Consider the following 25,021-nt stretch of genomic DNA (forward strand, 5'->3'; position numbering starts at 1 on the left):
AGAGAGGGAGACACAGAATCCGAAACAGGTTCCAGGCCCTGAGCTGTCACCACAGAGCCCGACGCGGGGCTCGAACTCACGGACCGCGAGATCATGACCTGAGCCGAAGTCGGACGCTCGACCGACTGAGCCACCCAGGCACCCCTGAGGATTCCTTTTTTACAGATAAAGAGAAACAAGGAGGTGCTGTCACTTAGCCAGGAACACAAAGCCAGGAAGCAACAGAGTTGGTCTTCAAACAGGTCCTCTCCAGAATCACCACTTTCTTCCTTAAGCTATACTGAAGAAAGGGACTGGAGAGGAAAACAAGGTGCTCACCCCTGCTCACTCAAGTCAACGACACAGAGCAAGGACCTCAATGGAACGTCTCTTGAGCCTATTTTTGAAGCCTCTGATTCCTCGAGTCTCTCAGGGAGATAGTACCTATACAGAGTTAGTATGTCTGACTTTATTACTTTTTTCCTAACATCTTTAGGACCCTGGGAAGAAAGATGCTTCGCGTGCAAATAAACAGCCACATACATAAAGGGCCAGATTTCCCTTGGGCTGAAGCCACACCCTGATTTTCTCTTGGCCATTTTTCAGGGTTTATTCACCCTTTGGGGCCCGCCTGATGTCACGGGGCGAATGATTATTTCCGTTCACTGATGAATGGCTCTTTGCACGCTCATGAATGGAAATGTGGGCCTGTCCATTCACCGAGGGCTGATCTCTCAACTGTCTGAGCTGTAAGGGCATCTCGAAGATTATCCAGTCTGTCTGTTTATCTCACAAATGGAACACAAGAGGAAAGGAGACGTGGCATGCTGACAGTGACACAGCGAGGAAGGAGTACATGCACGCCTAGGACTAGGAGTTCCCGTGCCCCGCACAGAACGCCGCCGCCCCGGGGATTTGTGGCCAAGTACGGGCGTTCTTTGTGTTGTTCAGCAGCCACGGCTAACCAGCCATCCTGACTCTTTCTATTCCAAAGGGATAGTCCCAACAGGGACTAGCAAGGGAGGCACAGATTCTCCCGCCTCTGGCTTTGACGGACAGCAGACACGAGTATGAACAAGAGTGAGTATAACAAGCTCCTGTTTGGGGACACCAGCTAAGAACAAATTCCAACGGGTGGAGGCGCACGAGTGCCAGCACAGGAAGCAAAAGCTCACTACTTGTCTTCACCTTGTTCTAAAACGCAGCATTTCAGGGCGCAGGGCATTTGGGCATCAGGCAGTGCTAGGCTGGCACGCCACCTGCCATTTCACCTCGGGGCCATCTGGGGCAAATTACCAAACCTCTCTCAGCTCTGTAAAACAGGGACAACAGCACAGTCTACACTCAACAGAGTTACGTTACAATTAAGCGGAACAACTGTATACATATACGACTGTATTGCATATAGACGGAGCTCCTGGGGCTTTGGTCAAGCGGTGTAGAAATCGATGCACATTCACTCTCATCACTATCACTATTTCTACTCAGCAGAGTCTTTTAGAATACCCCCCAGCATGTGGTTAAACAGGTATTTAAAAAAAAAATGTACGTCAACTAATGGAGTCTCAGATTAACGTTCTAACACAGGCACTGCTGAGTAAGGGAGGGACTTAGGCAACATCTCACCCAAGTAAAAGGGCGAAGACTTTTCCTTTCCAAAGGTCACAGAGCAATCCACAGAACAGACATAAATGTCGAAGATCCCTCTGCTTCTGCGGTGCCCTTTTCACTTTTATCGACTATTATTAATACGGTCTCTCTGACCAGAGAAGACAGGAAGACGAGGAAGACAAGGACCCCACATCTGAATGCCACATCTTTCTCCTACTCCACCATTTCCTGCTCATACTTATTATCTGAGGGACTACTTATGTTTCTCATTTGTTTCTTGTTATGTTATTTCTTTAATGTCTAGAGACACAGAATCCACACCAGGGATCGCCAGTACTGCACGCCCATTCACTCACTTCCTGGCTCTGTTCGGCTCTGCCGTGGCAGTGGTCACAGTTATTTGTTAACTGGTGGGTGTGCACACAGTTAGGGCTTCTCACAACCCATGAATGGCTCTGGTCGGGGGGCATCGGGGAAGCCGAGTGACTGAGGAGCGAGAGAAAGCTTTGCCAGGAAACAAGGGCTGTGACTTCAGGGCGTAAAGCCAATGTTGACAGGCCTGCCTGATGGCTGTTTATGTCCAGGACCACCATGGCACTTATTACCATGAAAAGGAGCCGAGAAAGCAGGAGATTGGCAGGGAACACCATGGAAGAAAGCAGATGCGCGAGTCACGGTCATCCCAGCCGGATGGGGCACGAGGCCATCCTTCCATCTCCGTTGCCCCCAACACCGGCAGTCTTTGCGGTACTCCAAAGGTCTAAGACCGTGGGAGAAAAGGAACTAAGGATCACATGTCAACCCTTGGGGCACACTCGAAGGCTGCTCTCAATACTACAGCCAAGTAGGTGGCCCCACAGATGGCTCACAAGGGGGATGGGAGGGCCAAGCCAATAAGGGGAGACAGTAAGAAGGGCTCATGCCCTCCACCTCCCGTTACCCCCAAGAATTAGGAGGCACAGGGCTCTCCAGCTGTCTCCTCCTAACCTCTTAATGCAACAACATCTTATGGGGGGGAACAAATATTCACATTAAACAGAACAGCATATGAAATTAGCTACATGAGTCATGAAACCCGAATTGAGGTTCTTGTTGTTCTGCCAGAATGTAAATATGACAGTTTTCCTCCCCATCAAGACAAAGAATAACAACCAACAAAATCTGCAAAAGCTGAATTTTCTCATGGCTACGTGCAGTGGTGCCCCCAGGAATCTGAGGCATAGTACATGCCCAGGCTCTGTTGTCCCTAACATGCCCTCCGACTCCCCATTTCTAAGCACACTGACTAATTTTACACAACTTCTTTTGCCTCTCAAGGTTATAGGTGATGATTATTTGTAATCTGACATCAGCAGAATAATCTTGCAGGAAAGATGTGGAGATGACAGAAGGAACGCATGCCCTGTGCTTACCCCGGGATTATTCATGAAGGCAGTCTGGAACATAGGGGGATAGGAGGTGAGATATTTGTGCCAGGTCTCAGCTGTTGCAAAGGTAAGTGAAGAAGTCTCTGAGTGATTTCTGGCAAAGCTACAGCTGAGGGAACAGTGACCAGAATTTCTTGGCACTCTGCAGGCAGACTGTGACTGGAGGTTACCTGGAGATGTCATTCTTCTAGATGACAATGCTCAGGAACACCCACTCATGATACTACAGGGCAGTCGGGAACTTCTTCCTCCTCCAAAAGAACTAGTCTATCTGCCATTCAGTCATTTAAAAGACACCAGGACCAAGTTTATTCCATTGCCTCTTCCACAGTCTTGCTTTCTCTGTGTATCTGGACCTTCCTCCGTTGGCGTGGCACAAAAGGAACATCTTTGCATGCCAACATGTCCAACATCTTATACTGGAAAACTTACAACTTTTTTTGGGTTTGGTTTTTTTTTTTTTTTTTGGCAGGGGTGCGGGAGAAGTAGTTTATGTAATTAGTTTGCCTTCGGGTGGATACCAATGCCACCCCAAAACTGAAACGTGCATACATATTTGAGTCTGCATCCAGAGAAACATATCTCAGCAGGAAGGAAAAAAGATTATCTTAACCATTGTTGAATTAGACGCTCATCCTCCAACTTTGCTTTGCTCTATTGGGAGTTCAGATCAGACCAAGGTGCTGTTAAGGCACTATTCATTCGTGTTTCTTCTCTTAATTTTTAACGTTTTAAAATTTTTTTTTATTTTTTGAGAGACAGAGACAGAGTGCTAGTTGGGGAGGGGCAGAGAGAGAGGGAGACACAGAATCCAAAGCAGGCTCCAGGCTCTGAGCTGTCAGCATAGAGCCCGACATGGGGCTCGAACCCACGAACTGTGAGATCATGACCTGAGTTGAAGTGGGACGCTTAACTGACTGAGCCACCCAGGCGCCCCTCGTCCATGTTTCTTTTCTTGCTTCTCCTCCTGCTTATCACTTGGTAAAGAAATGGCTCCAAAGCACCATTATGAAAGGATCAGACAAGAAGAAATAAAAACCAGCTAAAACATAAATGGCTATTACGTGAATGACGTGGCATTTGAAGTGGCTAACATTAGGTCAAGTGTTCTATATGAATTTAAATTATTCCTACACCACTCTGAGATGTACTCAAACGGACATCCAAGGGTTGAGTCAAAGAGGGTGGTAGGTATGAATTTGGTTTTGGAATCATTCAGACCTGGTTTGACCAGGGCTGTCTCTTCCTTTGTGATATTATGCAAGATGCTTAACCACGGCAAGCATCTCTTTCCAGTTCTGCTCAACAGAGCCATGAAACGACGGTGAATAAGCAAGCATCTCAGTCTTAACATGTCCAAAGCATAAGCCTTGGTCCGGCTCCAAAAACCACTCCTTCCTGGAGTTCTCCCCATCTCAGTCAATGGAAATTCCATCCAACTTCTGCTTATTCGCTGCCCAATATTTGGGCTCTTTCTCTCATAGCCTATATCGAAACTCTCAGCTAATCCTTAGGTACTACTTTAAAAATACGTCAGAATCCCACCAATTCTCACCGCTTCCACTGTGAACATCTGAGCCACTCACTGACGGGCTTCTCCCATGTGATTTACTGCAATGGTTTCCTAATATTCTCCCTGCTTCCAGAACTCTGTTCCTCGAGGAGCTTCCTCTAAATTCAGAAGCCAGCATCCGTCTTTGAAAACAAATTCACGTTCCCGCTCAACTCCTCTCCCCACAATGGTTTCCTACTTCACCGAGTGTAAGCAAAAATCATTCCAATAGCCTAACCCCTCGATCCCCATCCCATGATTTACCTCTACGTTATACTGCCTCAATAGTATCTCTAATTTCATATCCTACCACCCACCACCTCTAATCCAGCCACAGTGGCCTCCTTACTATTGCTAAGATGTGCCTGAAATACACCTGTCTCTAGGTCTTAACCCAGAATACTCTTCTTGATATCCACACAGCTTATCTCTGTTTAAATCTCACCTTCTTAATGGATACCTGCCTGACTCCTTAAATGTACAGTTCTCATCCCCCTTCCAAGCTATTTTCCTCTTCTCTAAGAATTTTTGTCTTTTTTGTTCACTGCTATATCTCCAGTAGCTAGACAAGTGCCTGGCTCATAAAAAAAAACATTCAAATACTTATGGAATATGCAAGTGAATGCATGAATGAGTGAATGAATAGCATCTCAAAGAACCTAGGGCCACTTATGTCTCAAGAATTTTTAAGGATTAAGTCAGTATCCTGCACAATGCTCAGTTCATTGTAAGGACCAAATAAATAACTGTTGTGCTCTCCTACCTCCTGTGTCTACTCAGTCCAAAACTGGGGTACCTCGGTGGCTCAGTCAGGTAAACATCCGATTCTCAGTTTTGGCTCAGGTCATGATCGCATGGTTCATGAGATCGAGTCCCACATCTGTCAGCATGGAGCCTGCTTGGGATTCTCTCTCTCCTCCTCTCCCCCACTTGCTCTCTCTCTCTCTCTAAATAAATAAACTTTTTAAAAAAGAACTAAATACTGCACAGGGGACACCTAAGAGGAAGGTTATGTGAGAATATAACACAAGACCAACGGCAAATGGCAGAAGCTAGGAACTCAGAATACTACTCTGCCCCTGCAAGGGCAAGACTATTGTTGAAAGTCAGCTCTAAGCCTTTGGGACCGTCTTGTACCCCAAGCGTCACATAATGTTGTTTCTCACCCCCAAAGATGTCACCTCAGAATGATACTTCTCCCATGTGGAAAAAGGTAAATATACAGACTGAAAGCAACCTATAAAGAAATGTGTGAACACAAAGGGGTTCTATGTAGGTTGGGTATTTTCTATCTCCATGCTGGCTGGAAAGATCTAAAAGCAAAAAAACAAACCAAAACCAAAAAACCTCCGAAAACTCACACTTGCTATTCCCAGTAATTAATTAATTAATTAATTAATTTTAGAGAGAGACGGCACGCACAAGCGGTGGGGGCTGAGAAAGAATCTTAAGCAGGCGCCACATTCAGAGCAGAGTCCGGCACAGGGCTCAGTCTCACAACCATGAGATCACGACCTGAGCCAAAATCAAGACTTGGATGCTTAACCAACTGAGCCACCCCGGTGCCCACGGACTTTTTTTTTTTTTTTTTTTTTTTTTAAGTTCCCTTCCGTTGAAGGAAAGGCCCTCAAAATATACAATATACAGGGCTGCCAAAGCAACACGGAGTCCTGAGATTTCGGAACCGTAGGGCGAATTCGATAGAAATCAATCACTGCCACCGTCCTCTACACCTTCCATAAACCAGCCACCACAGACCGATTAAGTGGTGTAGCGGTGACCCAAATATTAGGATCAGGTTGTGTTCAGAAAGCCCTACTTCTCTTAGTCCAGCAGAAGTTTCCTTAAAAATGTATCAATTCCCATCATCCTAGGGTGCCGTAAATGTTCAGGGGGAAGCCAGGCCCTTTCAGAGCACTGGCTAGGGAATTCTGGGTGACCAAGCCTAATTCCGGAGTTTTGTTTTGCTTTTTTTTTGAAAACCATTCAACACCAAGTGAACTGTCAAAATTTTTCTGTTTAAAAATGCAAATATTCAGCTCCCTCCCACTTTCGATAAGTAAGGTAAACAAAACTAGGAACCTGGCTGAAAATCCTTGGGAAACATTCCAAGACTGAGGACGCAGCTTCAATGGATTTTTTTAAAAGCAGAGGAGGGCTACACTGGTTTCCATTTGTGCAGGAGCTAGTTTCTTGCGTGTGTCACAAATCGAAAATCACTAGCTCTAGAAATTTTGAAAGCCCTACCAGAGAGGAAACAGGAAAGCGTGGGGCCTGGGAGTCAGTCAGGTGGGGCTTCAAGAATTACTGATCATATGATGTTGGGAAAATTGCTTACCTCCGGAAGCTCAGTTTTCCCACCTGCAGAATGGACCTTATTACATCCATTATTACATAATAAGGTCCATTCTGCAAGGATTTTATGATAATTAGTAATAACGCACAAAAAAGCACCAGGCCCAGGGCTTGGCTCACTGCAAATGCTCAGTAAATGGGGGTCGTTGCTATTATGTCTCCACTTCCAGTGAAATTATATAAATATAATTAGGTTTATAATTCGGATTATAATTAGGTAAAAGGCAAAAGTCAATTTCTAATTTTAAAGTCATTTTTACATAGTCCATTGGTAATTTAAGGTTCTAGATAATTCTGGAAGGTGGCACTCACTTGTCTTATGGAGAACTCTCTTCTACATCAGGCACCAGTGTCCAGATCTTCTAATAAAATTTTCTGTGGCATTCCATCAAAAATACATTAAACGTTGTGGGTCAAAAACAATATCTCATTAGGACTTAGATCCTACCAGAAAACTTCCGAGGTTGATAACAGTATCTTGGGGCTTGTTGTGCTTGTCTTCTCCTCTACTGACAGATTTCTTCGGTCTAAAAGTTTTGGAGTCAAAATAGTGTTTTGTGTTCAGTGTTTACGTGGCCACTGTTTTGTGACCTTTTTGAAGGAGAAGTACTGAGATTGATTTTCATTCTAGGACCCGGAGAGGCATCATCTAAAATGTTCTCTGACCCACCATGCTCAGAGTTGAGCCTGCGCTTCGGAAGGTATATTCGTATGGGTAGTGTGGAGGTTGGAGACACGGCATTTGCTTTCTGCTAGAGCACGAAAGATTTGCAAAGTGGCAAAGGGAAGAGGAGAGGTAGAGCTTCAGAAACTTTCTTCCTCAGAGGTTCATGCGCTGAAAAGCCAACTTAATGCCACACATCTGGAAAAGCTGATCACCTACGTATGGCTTCCTCTTAAGGATTTAAAAAAAACTGGTGGGAAATAATTGAAGGCATTGATGGTGAAAACCTGCTGATCTCTACAACGTAACAATTTGTCTTTCCAGAAAGGAGAAAGGAATTTTATAACTTTTTATTTTTAATTTTATAACTTTAAGGACTTCTCTGACTTAAAAAAAAAATAGGAATTTTGTATCAGACGCATTTGGGAAATGCTGCAGTCTATATATAGCCCACCTAATGCCCATGAGAATATGGAAAGAAAAGTTTTACTGTCAGAAATCCATAGAAATGCAGGGAGGAGGCAATATCACCGCCCAGGGGATGTGGCAACGTTTGAAGACATTCTTGGCTATTACAACCAGGAGGATGGTTGGCATCCAGTGGGTAGAAACAAGGATGCTGTGTGACATCTTACAATGCACAGCCCAGCTCCCCAACAACAAAACTACCTGGTCCCACACGTCAACAGTGCTGAGACGGGGGTATCCTGATTCACTCCTATTTACAACCCATACGATACTTTCTGCACCTCTGCCTTAGTCTCTAATCAGAAATACAATCTGCTACTTCTCTGATCAAATGCAAATGAGGAATGAATCCTACTTTTAAACAGTATCCAAAAGAAAAACCAAAATGTTCAACTCTGACACACCAATTCCTAGATACAGCCGGACTATTACATATGTGCAAATTCTATCCTGGATGAGGGAAATACTGATGCCGGAAACACGAAGTTAAAAGCAACTTATAAGTACGAACTATCAGTGCTACCAGAACAATCCAAAGGTGTGAACATGGCAGAGTAGCCCTTTTTAGAAATGCCCATCCTCGTGTGTGCCTTTGTTTCCAAAGTTGGTCACTCCTGCTAGAATCGCCATGCAGAATGTCTACGCATTACATTGGACACATTTGTAGACATTTATAACAATTCTCCCTCCCGACTTCAAAAAAAGGAGGGACTCTACTCATTGGTTTGCAAATTCAGTCTGGTAAGACAACGTTGAGGCCACATATTTTCAGCTCATCCTTGAAAGTGTTTGACTGACCTTGATGGCTTCCCGCAATCCCACATAACATATAATGGAAAATTCAACTCTCTGGAGAGAACTGTTTTCTGATAGCTAGCCAGTGACATTCCTTGGGGCTTGCATCTGTGACCTTGAGTTTGACTTTTGCTGAGGAGTCCTCCCTCTCCTCACCAGATGTCTCTTTAGGGTTTCACAACCTTGGTACTATGTCAACATCTTGGGTGAGATAATTCTTTGCTGTTGGGGGCTATGCTGTGCCTCGTAGGATGCTTATCAACATCCCTGGCTTCCATTTATTAGATACAAGTAGCACCCCCAACCCATTTGAGACAGTCCTCAGACATTGCCCAATGTCCCCAGGGGGTAAAAATCACCCCCAGTTGAAAACCACTGACTTATCCTAAGGTTTTCAGAAAGTCCTTCAACAAAATCTCAAAACGGAATTGATCGTAACTGATTTAATAGCCATGGTGGGGCACAGAGAGCTTTTTCATGGAAGGAAGTGGTAAAGGGCCTGCTGAACATCAATCCAAGATCAAGGTCTTAGGCTAAAAGAGCTGGGAAGTCCTGGTCTCCAGAGAACGTGACATGGACAACGTGAAACCAATTCCCACACACAGCAATGACTACAATGAACAAACACGCTCTTCGGGACAGCACTTCCTCCCTGACATCATGTCCCTGGCCTGCCACCGCTAAGAGTTCCCGGATATTTCACATATGATTAAAAAGACAACCAATGAGAAGGAAATAATGATTTCAACAAGAAAGGGCACATTGTAATGCAGAAATAGGTGAGTTGGTTGGGTGAGGGCTTTTTATTAAGTGCAAGGAAAATAAACACGCGTTTTTAGAGGAAAAAAAACAAACAAAAGAACCACAATCCTTAGTTTTCAATGGAATCTGGGCTTTACTGAGGAGGAGTAGATCTAAAAAAAAAAAAAGGTGAATCTGCATACAACCAAGTATTTACTGGAATTTACTGGTACGACTTGCTATGAAAGTCTGGGTTTCCCTGGGAAAAAGAGGAATAAAAACCACACCATTCCCAGGGGCCTTTCATTTTAGTTGCATGGGTACGAGGGGGCCAAGGGAAGAAGGGAGATAGAGACAAGGGGAAGAGAAAGTCATGGGACATAAACCAGTGAAAAACTGAGAAAGATTTTTACTGAGCCCTGGCTACAGAACGCACTTTTGTTATGACGTGCTAATGGAAATCTGAGAATAAAAACAGCTTTCTAATATATGTCAGAATTCTTATAAGTCCTGGAATAAATCCAGAGACCTACCCTTCACTTCCTTGTGAAGTAAAATACACACTCTGAACCTATTTATGTTTAAGTAATTTTAACAATAGCTTATTTTGAAATACATCAAACTTAAAGAAAGATTGCAAGACCATCATGAAGACCTCCCTTATGCCCTTTGTCTAGGTTTTCCAACTGCAAACTATTACAACACCCCCCTCTATTTAATAATGGCGTGTGTGTATATATATATATATATATATGTATGTATGTATATATATATATATACATATATATACATACACATGTGTATATATGTATGTATATGTATGTATGTATGTATATGTGTATATATATATGTATGTATGTGTGTATATGTATATATATATACACACACATATATATGTATATATATATATACACACACACATGTATATATTGCTTATACACATAATGTCCCATCAATGCAAGGACACTCTCCTACATAAATGCCATACAACTCCCCAAGTCAGGAAATCACTGTTGATACACCACCAACATCCAATCCTATGTGTTTCTTTTTAATTATTCCCTCATACAGATTAGCTCTTAATTTTCATATTTCTAGGCCAATGCCATAAGGATTTCAGCTCCTGAGTAGTGGGCTCATTCATTCATTCATCCATTTCAAAATTGCTTATGGTATGCCCACTTGGAGTAAGGCAACAAGCTTCAATGGCAGGCCTTTTCAGCCCAAAGGAAATTAAGGTTCGGGGAAAGTAAATAAATGATTTGGTTAAAAGGTTTTTCACTTGAAATGTGGTGACTGCATCTGTTCCTTTGTCTTAGCTAAGAAGAAGCAAACGAGCCCACTGGTTTTTTTTCTGCTACGTCTTCCCTCTCTTCATCCCACACAGCTCCCAAACCATAACCAAGTCTTATCATCCAGCAGCCACGTGGACAGAGGAATACAGTGGTTGGGACGCTGGGGGGTGAAGAAAGGAACAGAATGTAAGGCCAGAACTCAGAGCTGATGACTGTCCTACCAATGGGAATAGAGGAAACTCAGCGTTGCTCAAGGAAGAGCTTAGATTTAGCCCAAGAACCAGTTGGGAAGGTATCTCAGTGCATTTGATGTGTTATATTTCAACCAGAGAGCTGTTAGTGTGAAATTACTTTTTAATACATTTTAATTTCATCATTTTTTCATAATTCCCTTGTAGGGAAGCAGCAGATTACATTCGACAACAAACCACATCACCACACCCATCTGCAAATCCCCCAACTGGCTTTAACAAAACCTGATCTATTGTCCTGTTACCTATACATCCACTGAACACAGAAAACACTTAGATTGACTACCCCAAGTTATTTCATTGCTCTTTGCATATTAAAATGTCAGAAATATCACCCAATGCATGTTTAATAAATAAATGAGGATGCTTTTTGTCCTCAAAATCTTCTAAACCCAAATTTTACTTTTTACTTGGTTTAATTTTAAGAGAAACAATTTTCTCATATTCCTCCCTTCAGAACTCTGAGCAAAATTTGTTAATGGCTCAGGAATTCCAGAATGTGTCAAATCGTTACAATTTGGGGGAACAGAAAATCTTAAAGTTCCTCTTTCCACAGAGGTTGCATTTTGCCACTTCACCAACTAAAGAGGAAGATGAGGGAATTATATCTTGGTTAAAACCTGGGGCTTGAAAGGCAGAACGCCCCAGGGTCAAGTCCTGACTCAGCCCCTTCTCAACAGTGCGACCTAGACCCAACATGATGCTAACTTCATCAAGTAGAGAGGATTAAATTAGACTATATGGGTGAATTGCTTTGCAGAATTCCTAGCAAAAAGTAAAGACTCCAAAATACAAGTGATTGTTATAAAAAAAATCAAAGCCCTTCCTATAATTATGGCAAGAAATACATGGCACAAAATTAAGTGAAGGGAGAAACAGCTCTTTTGTGGATACCTGAAGCTATCAGTTCATCCACTTTCTGAGATCCTGAGAATTATTTTACTTATTTCCCATTTCCCATGTATGCCGCCAAGCTGCGAGCATAAGTTAATAAGTGCTTCTTAAAAAGATTTCACCTGAGTGGCTTATAGTTTAATTCCGATGTCACTCTAAAGGAAAAAACAAACAAACAGCTATCTGGCCACTGGGAGAGAGAATTGATGACATCATCATTCAATCTGCAGCCAACGCTGTTGCACACATTTTAATTTCAAGGCGGGGGTGTGTGTCAGTATGGTGTACGAATGTGAATGAATCCATAAGGGTTTTCTTATCACTGGGGAGGCTAAGTTTTGCCAAGTTAAATGATGAGAACCACAGTGGTGGAGAAGACATTGCCTCAGCTCTGATTCTTCAGAAGTATCTTTCAAACACAGCCCCTTAAAGCTAATCTGCTCAACCTTTACCTACAGGGCTCAGTGAATATGAAAAGCTGCCTTCTGGAGACTTCCTTCAAAGAGGGAATGATCTCTTGGAATTCAAGCTTCTACAAGGTGACTACCTGGTGTTTTCCATTTTTGTCTTCTCCTAAAAAGCATCAATCAAGCCTTGCCCTTTCGGCCCACTGAACACATAAACACTCTTTTTCCCTAACTGAACTTACTGCCACGATGAACTTGAACTCTAAGACGCACAAGAGGAGAGTTGTTTTAACAGCTGCTTTTACACTGAGGCTCTGGAGTTACTACCCTCAAGACAGCTGGTTCTGATAAGCCTCTCTTCCCACTGTCCTGTTTTTTCTAATGCCCAGCTGTCAGGGAACACCCACTGAAGTGTTCCCAAACAAAGGCACAAAACAGAAGAAAGGCAAGAGAATGGTACTCATTTGGATGCAAGGGCATCCTACATAGGGACCCTTTACGAGCCGACACAGGGTTTTTCTCTCCAGCTTGCTTTTGTAAGTTTACGGATTTCTCGGCTAGTTGCGGATTAATTGCTAAAGACGTTGCCTGAGGTTGCCCTGTCCAATATGGTAGCCACCAGCAACAGGTGGCTGTTTAGATTTAGAGTAATTAAAACGAAATACAATTTAAACTGCAGTATCCTGTCGCACATTTCAAGTGCTCCATATAAGCCACATGCAGCTAGCAGATTCCATGCTGGAAAGCAAAAAGAGAGAACATTTCCCTCATTGTAGAGAGATATTGGACCGCACTGGCCAAGACATACGCTCTTTCTAAGAGGGGAAAGGGGATGCAGATCTGGTAAGAATGATGGTTTTGTCCGTTGGGCCTGTATCAATTATCTTCCATACTACTTCCTGTGCACTCTTTTCTTGGCTGCCAATGTTCCATTTTCTACATTTTTGGAAGGGGAGGTTGTGGTCTTTAAAACAATCCATGAAAAGGATCCCACTTCAGAGGAAACAAAACAACAGGAAGCAAAGGTGGTGGTGTGGCAATCCCCACGTTCTAGATGTTTTTATTGGTGATCATCAAATAACAAAGGGGAAAATGTAACTCGGCCAGGGCTTCCCACGTTTGGGTGGAGGCTGAGGACCCTGACAGAGAGAGAGGGTCCCTGCCTATCCTGGCTCTCAGACCACGGACCTCACGCCTGGGTTATAATGTAGCAGTGAATAGAAGAACACTCTCTGATAAGACGTTTTTAAAGGTTCCGTGTCATCAGCCAGGGAGCGTTTATCACTGAAAATGATTGTGTAATTGTACATTTAAAAGGAAAGGTAGGATGGATAATTTTTATTTAATGACCAAAGATCATTAGCAGCTATGTGCTAATGTACAATTACACAATACACACAGACACACACACACACACAGTAAGAGCAGTCTGTATTTTTATATTGATGGTTGTAATGAGGCTGCCAGGAAAAAAAATTGTCAGTTCTTTAATTACACGGATAATTGGTTTGATTCGTTTAACAACACATTTTTTTCTTTCTCCGCTAGAATAGCTCCGACTTGTTCACTGCTGTATCCTTAGCACCTAGAACAGTGCCTGGCTCACAGCAGGCACATAAAAAAGTATTCGCTGAAAAATAAATGGTGACCCGCCTCCCCCTCCCCTTTTGAAAGGAATGACCTAGAACTGTTTACTCCCTCTTCGTAAAATCAATCTACCTCAACTGCCTTTACTAATCAGGATTCCCTCCTAAACAATTAGACGTGGACTCAATCTCTCGCTCCCACTGTACATTCCAAAGTTTTCATTCCTTTCTGTTCCAGAAGGACAACTCGCTGACGTGAGTCAGTAAAAGGACCTACACTCCTCCTCATGGTCTAATAACTCTCCTACCCCTGTCTCCCCCATCTTTGGACTTTTTAAAACTGTAAAAATAGAAATCTGTCAAGCTATCAGGACATATCAGCTGTCAACAATGGGGGGAGAAAAAGCTAGTTAAGTTTTATCTCCAACGAGCTAGATGCAGGCCAGTGTTTTGCTTGTTTTGAACACATCTGAGATGAGTGGGTTATTGAGTCTTAATCTACACTGAATTTGGGTATTTTGTAATTTCATATGTTACAATGTTTTGTTTAAAAAAGCCTTATTTTTCACTACTTCGTATGCATAGAGCCAAATAATGTGTTGCTTACTTATTTTTTAAAAGGCACCAGCAGTGTACTGAAGATGTGTCCTCATTGGTGAAAAATCTTTTTCTTTATAAAAAATGCATATGCATTTAATGTGACATTCCTGATGACCAAAATCTTCATACTGTCCTCCTAATCTGGCTGATGTGATAACTTTAAAATGAAAGAGAGATGTTCTGCCATTCCTGAAACATAACTAGCTGAAGTGTTTACAAGTGCTGGTTATGGGAATTTACCAATAATCGTAATAAATGTGGATTATTCTGTTGCTGGAGTCAAATGGATGATGTTGCTAGTAGCTAAATAACGTGGAGGTTGATGGGGTCTGACTTTTAGGCATCTCCTTTATTGAATATAAGTGGGAGTTTAAAAAACTCATTCTGAATACGGGCTATTTCTGTCGGACTAGGCAGGATTAGTACAGTCAGTATACTGTTAGTGAAGTCTTAACACTATAGTAGATGATCAGGTACTCAAATGGATTCATAAAAACACCACCCTCCTGGGGTAACATGGGAGATAAATATGATGTATATTTGCTTAACTTGGCTTGGTACACAGAAAATACTCAGGAAAAGTTAGCTATCATCATCTGCTTTGGAGAAGTTATCTTACTTATTTGGCACCTTATAGAAACCCCAAACTCACATACATCTGATTTTGGTCCTTTTAACTCTCAGTTACCATACTAAATTACACGTAAAAAGGAGACTCAGGGGATGTGGAACCAATAGGTATCAGGGACCATCTTTATGATGCATAATTTTTTGAAAACCGCAGGCTCTCTTAAAACTTCCAAGATTATTTTGATCATATTTTCTTTATTTAATAAGAAAGAAATTCCTTCTGAAATGTATTGCAGGTGAACCAATAACAAAATTGACAAATGCTCAAGTCTTTTATAGTTATCTGAACACAAAGAATAAAGTGTGATCAAATGTATGCACATTAGGTTAGTGTTTTCCTGTATCTAGCTCTTTTTACATGTTCAGGACCATTTCTTTTAATCGTTTGTTTTGTCTTCTGGCTATATTTTATCATTACCTACAAATTCAATAAATGGAACATTCATATTTCATAGCTGAGACTCAATGAATCAGGACAACAGTATTAGAAAAGAAAAAAAAACCCAAAATATTAAGCCTCATATATTTTTGTTTATATCACTAGGCATCATTTCCAATTCAGAATTCTTTTTTAAGTATCCTTTTAAAATACACATTTTAAACTATCCAATTACATAGAGTTTACCAGTTGGCCGCTCAGATTGGCGAGAGGGATGGGACACTGGGGAGAGGGATGGGACACGTTGGAAGGGATTTACAAAGTTAGAATGTATCTTTTTAAAACCCAAAGAAACATACACATGAATTTCTAATTCACATAGCCTATTTGCCTTTACAATCAGCTGATAAACACTGATTTTTAAACATTGTATATAAAATTAAATAACATGGAAAAAATAAATATGCTTTATTATATAAACACATAGAAATCTGTACTGCTCAAAATATTCAGACAATACTAGGCTTGGCTGCATAAAACCGTATTCAGAAAGTTTGGTAGTGATATTTACAATCTTTATTTTTGCTAGAGAGAGATGCAGCGAGGTGATAAAATACTGATGTCAGACATTTTCTCTTCCTACCTAAGGAAGCTGCAAACTTTAATATGAAAATGAGGTAGACACAAATTCATAAGTTGGCCAGGCAGAAACAAAAGCACAGTTCCTTCATGAGCTCATAAATTCTCATTATTCGGGTCGACAAGCGTTGTTCCAGAGCACCTAAAGCAAGGCTCAGAGAACACTCTTAGGTTTGTCACGAAAAAACCCAAACAAGCAGTTTCTCCTCAGGAGAAGCACAGGGTCCAAGATGATGAGCAAGCAGATACTCGGGGCAACGCAGAAAGGAATGCGACAAGACCAGCTGGGAGAGCTGACATCACCTGCAACCTTTGTTACTTGAATTCTCTCCATGGATCTGCTGACTGGAGAATGCTGCGGATTTTTAAACTACCTTCTGCCGTGGTGTGACAGTATAGAGCTCTCTTTCTAATTTATCCGCTAGTCATGGGACGTGTGCGTTCAACCCCTCAGCCCGCTCCCACAAGCGGCAGGAGCAGACTGGAAGGCATTAGCAGGGTGCGAACCTGATTTAGAGATCAGAACGTTACCAAGTAAGAGTGGAAGGACACATTTAAAAGAGGACAGAAAAGGCTGAGCTTTTGGAGGATGTTTTTCAAAATCACGATTCCGAATCTCCAATGACAGGAGCCAGAACTAAGGGTCTAAGACGGGTACTTAAGCCTACGTTCACCGAAGCTTCATTTTAAGAGACACCGGCAGGCCATGCTAACATGTTGTGGCTTTTCCTTCCTAAATATTGTTCCTTAGTAACAACTGTTGAATGAGGCTATCTCCATTTTGACCTTGGAAAAGGCCTACTCCACACGGCCGTAGCTGATTCTGGACACTATCGCCAGTGTGTGAAAATCTGGGGAGAGAAAGCAATCCTACTGAAGGACTAATTGCTACTCTTGGTCTCTAATAAATGGAGTGCGCTTTCTCTTGAAAGCAACATGTTAGCACCTCAAATATACTTTTTGCTGTTGTTAATTTCACTGTCAGTTACAATGATGAAGCACCATGGGAGTGGTTTTATGGCTATTAACACGATTCTCTGAGGTATGCTTAAATTTAGAATTGCTCAGAAATTGTACCAAAGCATCCATGAAAATCGACATAAAAGTGAAATCAAAGTCCTACAGTAAGAATCTGAAAGACTGCCCTCACACACATGTATTTAAGTAATATAAACGTATCTATTTAAATAGAATGCTTTTGATTTCACTTTTTTTTTTTAAATCACAGCTAGAAGCCTTACACAACTGGCCTTGCTCCTAGATTGTAGAGGCATTTAAATATATGCTTGAACAACGATCACTTTATAAAGGAAGCACTAAAATCATAGAGGCAGCAAAAATATTTTAAAAATCCATGTTTTCTTTTCTGTGAATGACACAGCACTAGGAATCTCTCTTCTTTCTTTTTCTCTCTGTGTTTCAGAAAATCGTGTGCAGGCCTAAGAGTAACTACAATAAAAATCTTAAAATTTTCAGCTAAAGTAGCAAATCATAGTTTAAAATTTAAGCATTGAACTCTTAAAATATCTGTGGGGGCGGGTGGTGATCTTGTGTAAAAAAATTTGAGGTGTATTTAGAAAGCATTCAAGGAGAACAGCAGTGGAAACCAATATAACATATATTATATATTGTATATAATGTGTATCCATACACGTATACTATGTATACAGTATATAATATATTATTATATTACTATACATTATATATATTATGTATTAAATATCTCCTGACCTCTGAAGGTCAGGAGATGTTTTTTTTTTTTTTTGGTCAAAATTAAAGAAAAAGAACTTTTTTGGAGGGCTAGAGGTTTTGAGACACAACTCTGGGGTGGTGTTGCTGTTGGCTGAGCGAACAAGGTAAAAATATAATGGGCCCAAGAGGGGAAATTTCATGAAAAATAATACGTCAAAGGTGAGTTAGGGAAGTTGGGAGTGCCAGAGGATGTTCCTGACATTCTATAGCCATTTCTGATCTTTTTCAAAATGTTCATTTTGGGAGGGTGCCAGTATTGCAGACAAAATGCTTCGGGTGAAGATACATCTGACTCAGAGTGGCATTTCTTAAGCTCTTGAAGGAAAGCCTTGCAGCCCAGCTAAATAGTACCAGTAGAGATGATACTCTAAAGTTTTCTGGCTTTCTACTTCATACTAAGTACAGTGCTGATGCAGCTAGGTTCTACCTGCAGACATGATCTCAGACCCTGAAACCCCTGATTCTAAGAGGCATCGACAGGTATTAGACATTTCACTTCTGTTAATCTGTTCTTCATCTGGTTTCAGGAATGGTTAAGACTTTCCCTCAGAACCCTATGCAGCCAAAAAGGCTTCTGGATATGACTTCATATAATACTAAATTCCGATTCAGTGCAATCAATGTATTTACAGAAACGTTTACTCTATTTACATGAAACAGCCCTAACGGCTCCAAAGATTATGACACAACTCAGCCAAAGAATTGTTTTGACGTAGCCAGCCGACCTTCTGTTTGCCAAGAGCCGCCCCAGAAGTTTGCATAGTTTTTACAGTGGAAAACCTGTCTCACAATGTCAGCGAGCCCATAGCAAGGGAAGCCTCGGACTGATGCAAAAAAGCGCCTCAAACGGGCTTTGTGTCTTGGGGAGAGGGAGGGAAACATTTCAGATGCCTTGAAAGGCACCAAGTCATGGAGTCCACTGTCGCTGGTCTTTTGCGTTGTCAGAATGATTTCAGTCTTTTTTTGTGGGCACAGGCTTTACGGTGATTGCGTCGAGAGTCGTACCCGAGTCATACAGAGGCAAATTACAGTCATTGAAGAAAAAAAAAATTGGTTTGGCCTCAATACGCAGGTATCTTCCCCACAAAGTCAAAACTCTCATAGCTTAGGAAAGGAAAGAATGTCTGCTATTGAGTTGTCTGTTTAAATCACTTTGGAGCTTAATAACTACATGAACGTATTTCATTTCTTAAAAAAAAAAAAAAATCTATCTATCTATCTATCTATCTATCTATCTATCTATCTATCTATCCAGTCTTGCTTTTCTCAAAAAGGAAGCTACTTCTTGACATTGGCCCCAGGCCAATATGAGGTACATGTATTCTGTAAAGTCACTTCGGCAATACCACAAAAAAATTAATTCTCCTGTTTGTCAGTATGAGGACAATCACAGACCATAGCACAGTCCCGGGGATGCCCTTGGGAGCAAGACCACTGGCTGTCGCAGAGGAGTGCGACCCAGAACACCTTGGAATCAGGCATGTTAGTCAAATAGTTTGGTTAACGAACATTAAGAGTTAGGGCCGTACCGAACTCCAAGGGCCGTGATTCCAGGCAGCGTCTTGCGGACAAGCGTGTGTGTTACACTGCTCGCGATCCGGAGGCTTATCAAGGATTTCACAGCTCAGATCTGGAAACCGCTCACCGCTGGGCCGCTGGCAGACCACCAGTCTCGTGCGCAAGCCCCCACCGCATAGCTTCGTGCACTGCAAGAGGGGAAAACGATGCTGTGGTCACTCGGTCTGAACAGCCAGCGACAAATTTTCCTTTCTTTCCCATAAGAACAATTTCTTAACCAAATTCTATCACGGCACTGGTCTCTAGGCAGGACCAAGCTGAGTTAGCAAAATTATTATATACGATAGACTGGAGTTCCCTGACTTAACGGTAGGCATCGTCTCTTGAGTGCTTCCCTTCCCCTGTACTAATTAAGCGCTGGTGTGGGCATTGTCTCATCAGGAGGAGACTATAATTATTTGCCCCATTTTACAAATGGGACAACGGAGCTTAAAAGAGGTTAATTAACTTGATCATAGCCAATTCGACAGTAAGTGACTAGGATAAGATTACAGCCTTTTCTTTGAGGTATACAGAGGCAAAAATCAAACCAATAAAAATCCCGAAACCACCCACTACCAAATAAAGGAAATAATGACTGAGCCAGTTTTATTTTCTGGCAGCTTGTAAGAAGCTGTTACCAACTTGTGGCTATTATGTGACTCCAACCTCCCCAGACCTTTATGACGTTAAGATATTTTACGCTATCTCCGCATCTCAGGATAATGATGATTTTCCCCAGGATGAATAAACAATGTGGTGGGGGAGACCCGAACTTCTGAGGCAGGAACGAGCTGTGTTTCTTGGACGGCACTGCTGTGCTCACATCCAGGAACACTGACATCTGGCTTTCCTGCTGTGTCGAGGCCAGATCTCCCACAGAATTTGGAATGATCTGGTCTGCGCTGACAGCAAGCATCCCAGTGAATGCGTGTACTCTCCTGGCTTTGGTCCAATTACAGAAGCTTAATCACAAGCCCCACAGGACAGAACTCTGTGAGGAGTTTTGGGAAACCCACAACGCATGAGTCTCAAAGCCTGACTCCCCCTTCCTGCCTTTCGGCAAAGCCCTCCAGAACGGCGCACCGTCAACGAAAGTTAATAGAACGCTTCATTATGACTGCCTATTACTACTGGGTTATGTGAAACCGGGGACACGTGATTTGGGTTCGCCAGGAGCGTGGACTAACACGCCCATCCCTCTCACTTGTCTTTCTCCCCCTCTTGGCACTGGGGTCTGCAAGACGTTAACCTTCACGTTTTATTTTATAAAGTTGACAGTCAAGACAGAGCAATTCCACAAGCTTTAAGTATGCGCTCTCTCCGAGGATTCACGAGTAGAGGGATGCATTCTTGGTCAATCAAACACAAAACAATAAGCATGTAAGCCCTCCACAAAAGAGTGGCTCAAAACCCTATTTGATACTAGTAGTCATCCTAATGATAAAGGGTAGTCGTAGTGAGGATAATGATGATGATTGTAATAGCAGCGAACTTTGGAGACTATATATGCTAGGTATTGGTCGTGCACTATCTCATGCAATAGGTCATGAGTTGGTGCCATGATTATTCCACTTACAGACAAGGCTACAGACATTTGGTAAAGTTATATAATTTTCCCAGGCGACAAAGCTTGGAAGGGTCAGCACCGGGAATGGAATCCAGTTTTGTCTGGTGCAAATAGTCTATTGCCCCTCATTGGTCATTACTCTTAAAAGGTAACAGCTGAAGAATTTTATTACTTGAGATCATAGAGCTAATTATTCCCGTCCACCATTAGAACGCATCACCTCCGGTAGGAATAACAGCACCTATTCATTCTGGTTTCATCAAGGATTTGGAACACCAGAATGATCATGCCATGGGAACAAGCGTAAATTATAAACAGCCCCAAACTATGAAAAGGATGGTAACGTTTTCATGGACCAATTTAACACATATGTCCAATTACCTTAAAAGTGTCCAATTTTTAATCAGCAGAGGTTAACAAACAATCTAGCCTAGCATTTATCTGTATTCTTTCCTAATTTTCCTCTCCTATGTGATTAAGCTGTTTCTCATTGGTAATGACTGTACTTTTAAGATGGTCTGGAATTAAGACAGGTCTCGTGGTTAATCCCAAATCAAGAAGCTCTCACCAGAATTCATTCTTCTCCCTTAAAACAGATCACGAACAACAGCACAGTTTGGTCAGCAAAATTACTCTGTGTTCTTTCCAAAGGAGGTACAAAAGGATGGCTCACTCTCACCTCTCCCCAGTTGCCATAAGCCCATTGAGGACAAGGGCCAGATTCACAGGCTCTTTGCTCATCGGGTTTTATCCTCTCCACGCAGTCATTTGCAGTGTATCCATTTTCGTCCTGACATACCACAACACGTCGCTGGGACCCACCAGCACAGGTACTGGAACACTGAACACATCAGACATCAGTCAACAGGTTAATCCCTGCCTCGATCGACATCTCAGTGACCCAAAAAGCAGCTGGTTGGAAAGTCAGAGACAAATGTGACAGAATCCGTTCTCAAGTTTCCCACCGTGGTCAAAAAGCCGTTATGAGAACTTCCACTCTGTGGGGTTGTTTAATGGGCATGCCTTATAAAAACCTGGAGGGCAGAAAAAGGGCCTCTCCCTTGCACACTTTCGGCACTCACGAAGTGTTCAAAAGATGCCCCATGTGTGATAATGTCTTCCAAAGCAATTCCATTTACTGTCTTCTTTTAACCTCTCTGCAGCTCTGAGAAGCACAGAGGTGTTAACAGATACCATAGCCTATTGAGAAACTCTTTTCTTTTCAAAATCCAAATGCTCGTTTAGAACCAACATTTGACTTCAACACAGAGGTCAAAGTACATGCTTAAGGAGACACCACTGTTGAAAGTGAACTTCCGTATTAATTCATTCGGTTACCCAAAGCGTAGCGGAACGTCACTAAGACATCATTTCCTTGCAGGGAATGTTCCCGTCTCTCTCTTCAGAATAGCCTTGACTTTAGCGGCTGATGGCAGCAAGATTTGCTTTTTAATTTATTTTTTACTTCCCCAAGGACCTTAATTGGATTCCACATTGACAAGCCTCTCTTCAGGGGCACTTTCTAACGCTCCCTCTCTTGGTTGTCGCAGAATTATGTTTGCAGTTCAGCTAATTTCCCACACAAGCTTCTCAGAGTTCTCTTATTTATCTACATCTTGAGTGGTTTTGTTCTTTCCATAATGTCCTTATCTTTTGAAAACTGATGTGTTTGCTAGTATCCTTCACTGTGACCCCTAAGTTGTAAAATCAGTTTGCCTATAAAATAACAACTTGTCCTCAAAGCAATGCAATTCCAATGAATTATTAAGCTTCCAACTGCACTGGACAATTTTTTTTTGTTACTGCTGGGTTCTTTTTAAAAATTTTTTTTAATTTTTATTTATTTTTGAGAGAGAGAGAGAGAGAGAGAGAGCGAGCAAGCAGGGTAAGGGCAGAGAGAGACAGAAACACAGAATCCAAAGCAGGTTCTAGGCTCTGAGCTGGAGGCAAAGAGAGGCTTGGACTCACAAATGGTGAGATCCTGGTCTGAGCCGAAGTCAGATGCTTCACCAGTGGAGCTATCCCAGTGCCCCATTTGTTCTGGGTTCTGATGGCTGATCTGTGCTTTCTGTCGAATCCTAGCTCAAACTAGGGTTATTTCAAAATACTTGCAAACAATGCATCTTGCTGGTCAGCTTGTTCCAAATAAAGCTCTGAATATATTTTTTGGCTTATGGTTGGACCGAATTTCAATTTCTCTGCCCATCTCAGACAAATTACGGGTGACTTTAAAATACATCGGGTATTGGATACTAGCCCTATGACCCAGCAATAGCACTGCTAGGAATTTATCCAAGGGATACAGGAGTACTGATGCATAGGGCCACTTGTACCCCAATGTTCATAGCAGCACTCTCAACAATAGCCAAATTATGGAAAGAGCCTAAATGTCCATCAACTGATGAATGGATAAAGAAATTGTGGTTTATATACACAATGGAATACTACGTGGCAATGAGAAAAAATGAAATATGGCCTTTTGTAGCAACGTGGATGGAACTGGAGAGTGTGATGCTAAGTGAAATAAGCCATACAGAGAAAGACAGATACCATATGGTTTCACTCTTATGTGGATCCTGAGAAACTTAACAGGAACCCATGGGGGAGGGGAAGGAAAAAAAAAAAAAAGAGGTTAGAGTGGGAGAGAGCCAAAGCATAAGAGACTGTTAAAAACTGAGAACAAACTGAGGGTTGATGGGGGGTGGGAGGGAGGAGAGGGTGGGTGATGGGTATTGAGGAGGGCACCTTTTGGGATGAGCACTGGGTGTTGTATGGAAACCAATTTGTCAATAAATTTCATATATAAAAAAAATAAATAAAAATAAAATAAAAATAAAATAAAATAAAATACATCGGGTATAATTTTAAGATGTGGAGCAGGAAAACAGATTTATGATTTCTGCCTGAGAAAATAATTAGGCAATTTTTGGGGTGCCTGGGTGGCTCAGTCGGTTGAGCCTCCAACTTCGGCTCAGGTCATGATCTCACAAGTTCGTGAGTTCGAGCCCGGCGTCGGGCTCTGTGCTGACAGCTCAGAGCCTGGAGCCTGCTTCGGATTCTGTGTCTCCCTCTTTCTCTGACACTCCCCTGTTCATGCTCTGTCTGTGTCTCAAAAATAAATAAACGTTAAAAAAAATTTAGGCAATTTTTGATTTACTAAAATGCCATTTCTATTCTCGGAGGATTCTGGTATAATGACTCTAAACTTGAAAATACTTGTTTTCTATTTCTAATTTTTTTTAATGTTTATTTTATTTATTGTGAGAGAGAGCAAGCGAGCAGAGGAAGGGCAGAGAGAGAGGAAGAATCCCAGGCAGGCTCTATCCTGTCAGCACAGAGCCTAACGTGGGGCTCAAACTCATGAAACTGTGAGATCATGACCTAAGCCTAAATCAAGAGTTGGACACTCAACTGACTCAGCCACCTAACCACCCCTGTTTTCTATTTTTAAACAGCTTAGGACGTAACAGGAAACACAAAATCATTATTTTAATTGGCTTTGTTTGGGAACCAAAATATATAATGTGAGGAAGGAACTTCCATATTGTAAGTGCATTTGTAATATATATTTTGGCCCCTGAGTTCTTCCCTTGAAAATACAATCTTGTCTCATTCTTTTGTCACCTGTGAACATTATTGCCTCAGTGAAGTGTGGTAAGCTCCTTGAGAGGGTTCAGGGTCATAACTTGTGTCCCTGTTAGCTCACATAGCACCAGTCACAGGATATTCAGCCTGGTTCAATTAAAGTTACTGGAAACAACAGCTCTATAAACCACATGCTACCCTGCCTCCAATATGCTTGAATGGAGCAAGGCTGGTCACCTGACCTATGGCCAACCACTCCAGTGGCTGTCCAGTGACCAATAAGA

At 42.0% G+C, this 25,021-nt stretch overlaps 1 protein-coding gene and 1 long non-coding RNA gene across 13 annotated transcripts in view; one reads left to right on the forward strand and one right to left on the reverse strand.

Moving 5' to 3' along the window:
* The window catches only part of LOC109496556, a 28,537-nt gene extending 13,640 nt beyond the window's left edge, over positions 1–14,897 (forward strand). For 2 of the 5 annotated variants that reach the window (XR_006593858.1, XR_006593859.1), the window contains exons 6-8: positions 2,175–2,434; positions 2,908–3,048; positions 7,556–10,339. This is a non-coding gene — a long non-coding RNA (uncharacterized LOC109496556). Of the gene's footprint in view, positions 1–2,174; positions 2,435–2,907; positions 3,085–7,555; positions 10,342–12,490 lie in introns of those variants that run through there. The other 3 variants (XR_006593855.1, XR_006593856.1, XR_006593857.1) reach the window with 3 other exon arrangements.
* The window catches only part of ADAMTS9 (ADAM metallopeptidase with thrombospondin type 1 motif 9), a 170,024-nt gene that overhangs the window by 59,647 nt on the left and 85,356 nt on the right, over positions 1–25,021 (reverse strand). For 7 of the 8 annotated variants that reach the window (XM_045051823.1, XM_006928919.5, XM_011280154.3 and 4 more), the window contains 2 exons: positions 21,832–21,993; positions 19,555–19,731 (listed from right to left, as the gene is read on the reverse strand). In XM_045051823.1, the coding sequence (XP_044907758.1) occupies positions 19,555–19,731; positions 21,832–21,993 (339 nt within the window). The remainder of the gene's footprint in view (positions 1–19,554; positions 19,732–21,831; positions 21,994–25,021) is intronic. The other variant, XM_045051826.1, reaches the window with a different exon arrangement.

Source organism: Felis catus, chromosome A2 (genome assembly GCF_018350175.1).
Source record: "Felis catus isolate Fca126 chromosome A2, F.catus_Fca126_mat1.0, whole genome shotgun sequence".
In the NCBI taxonomy this organism is placed as follows: domain Eukaryota; kingdom Metazoa; phylum Chordata; class Mammalia; order Carnivora; family Felidae; genus Felis; species Felis catus.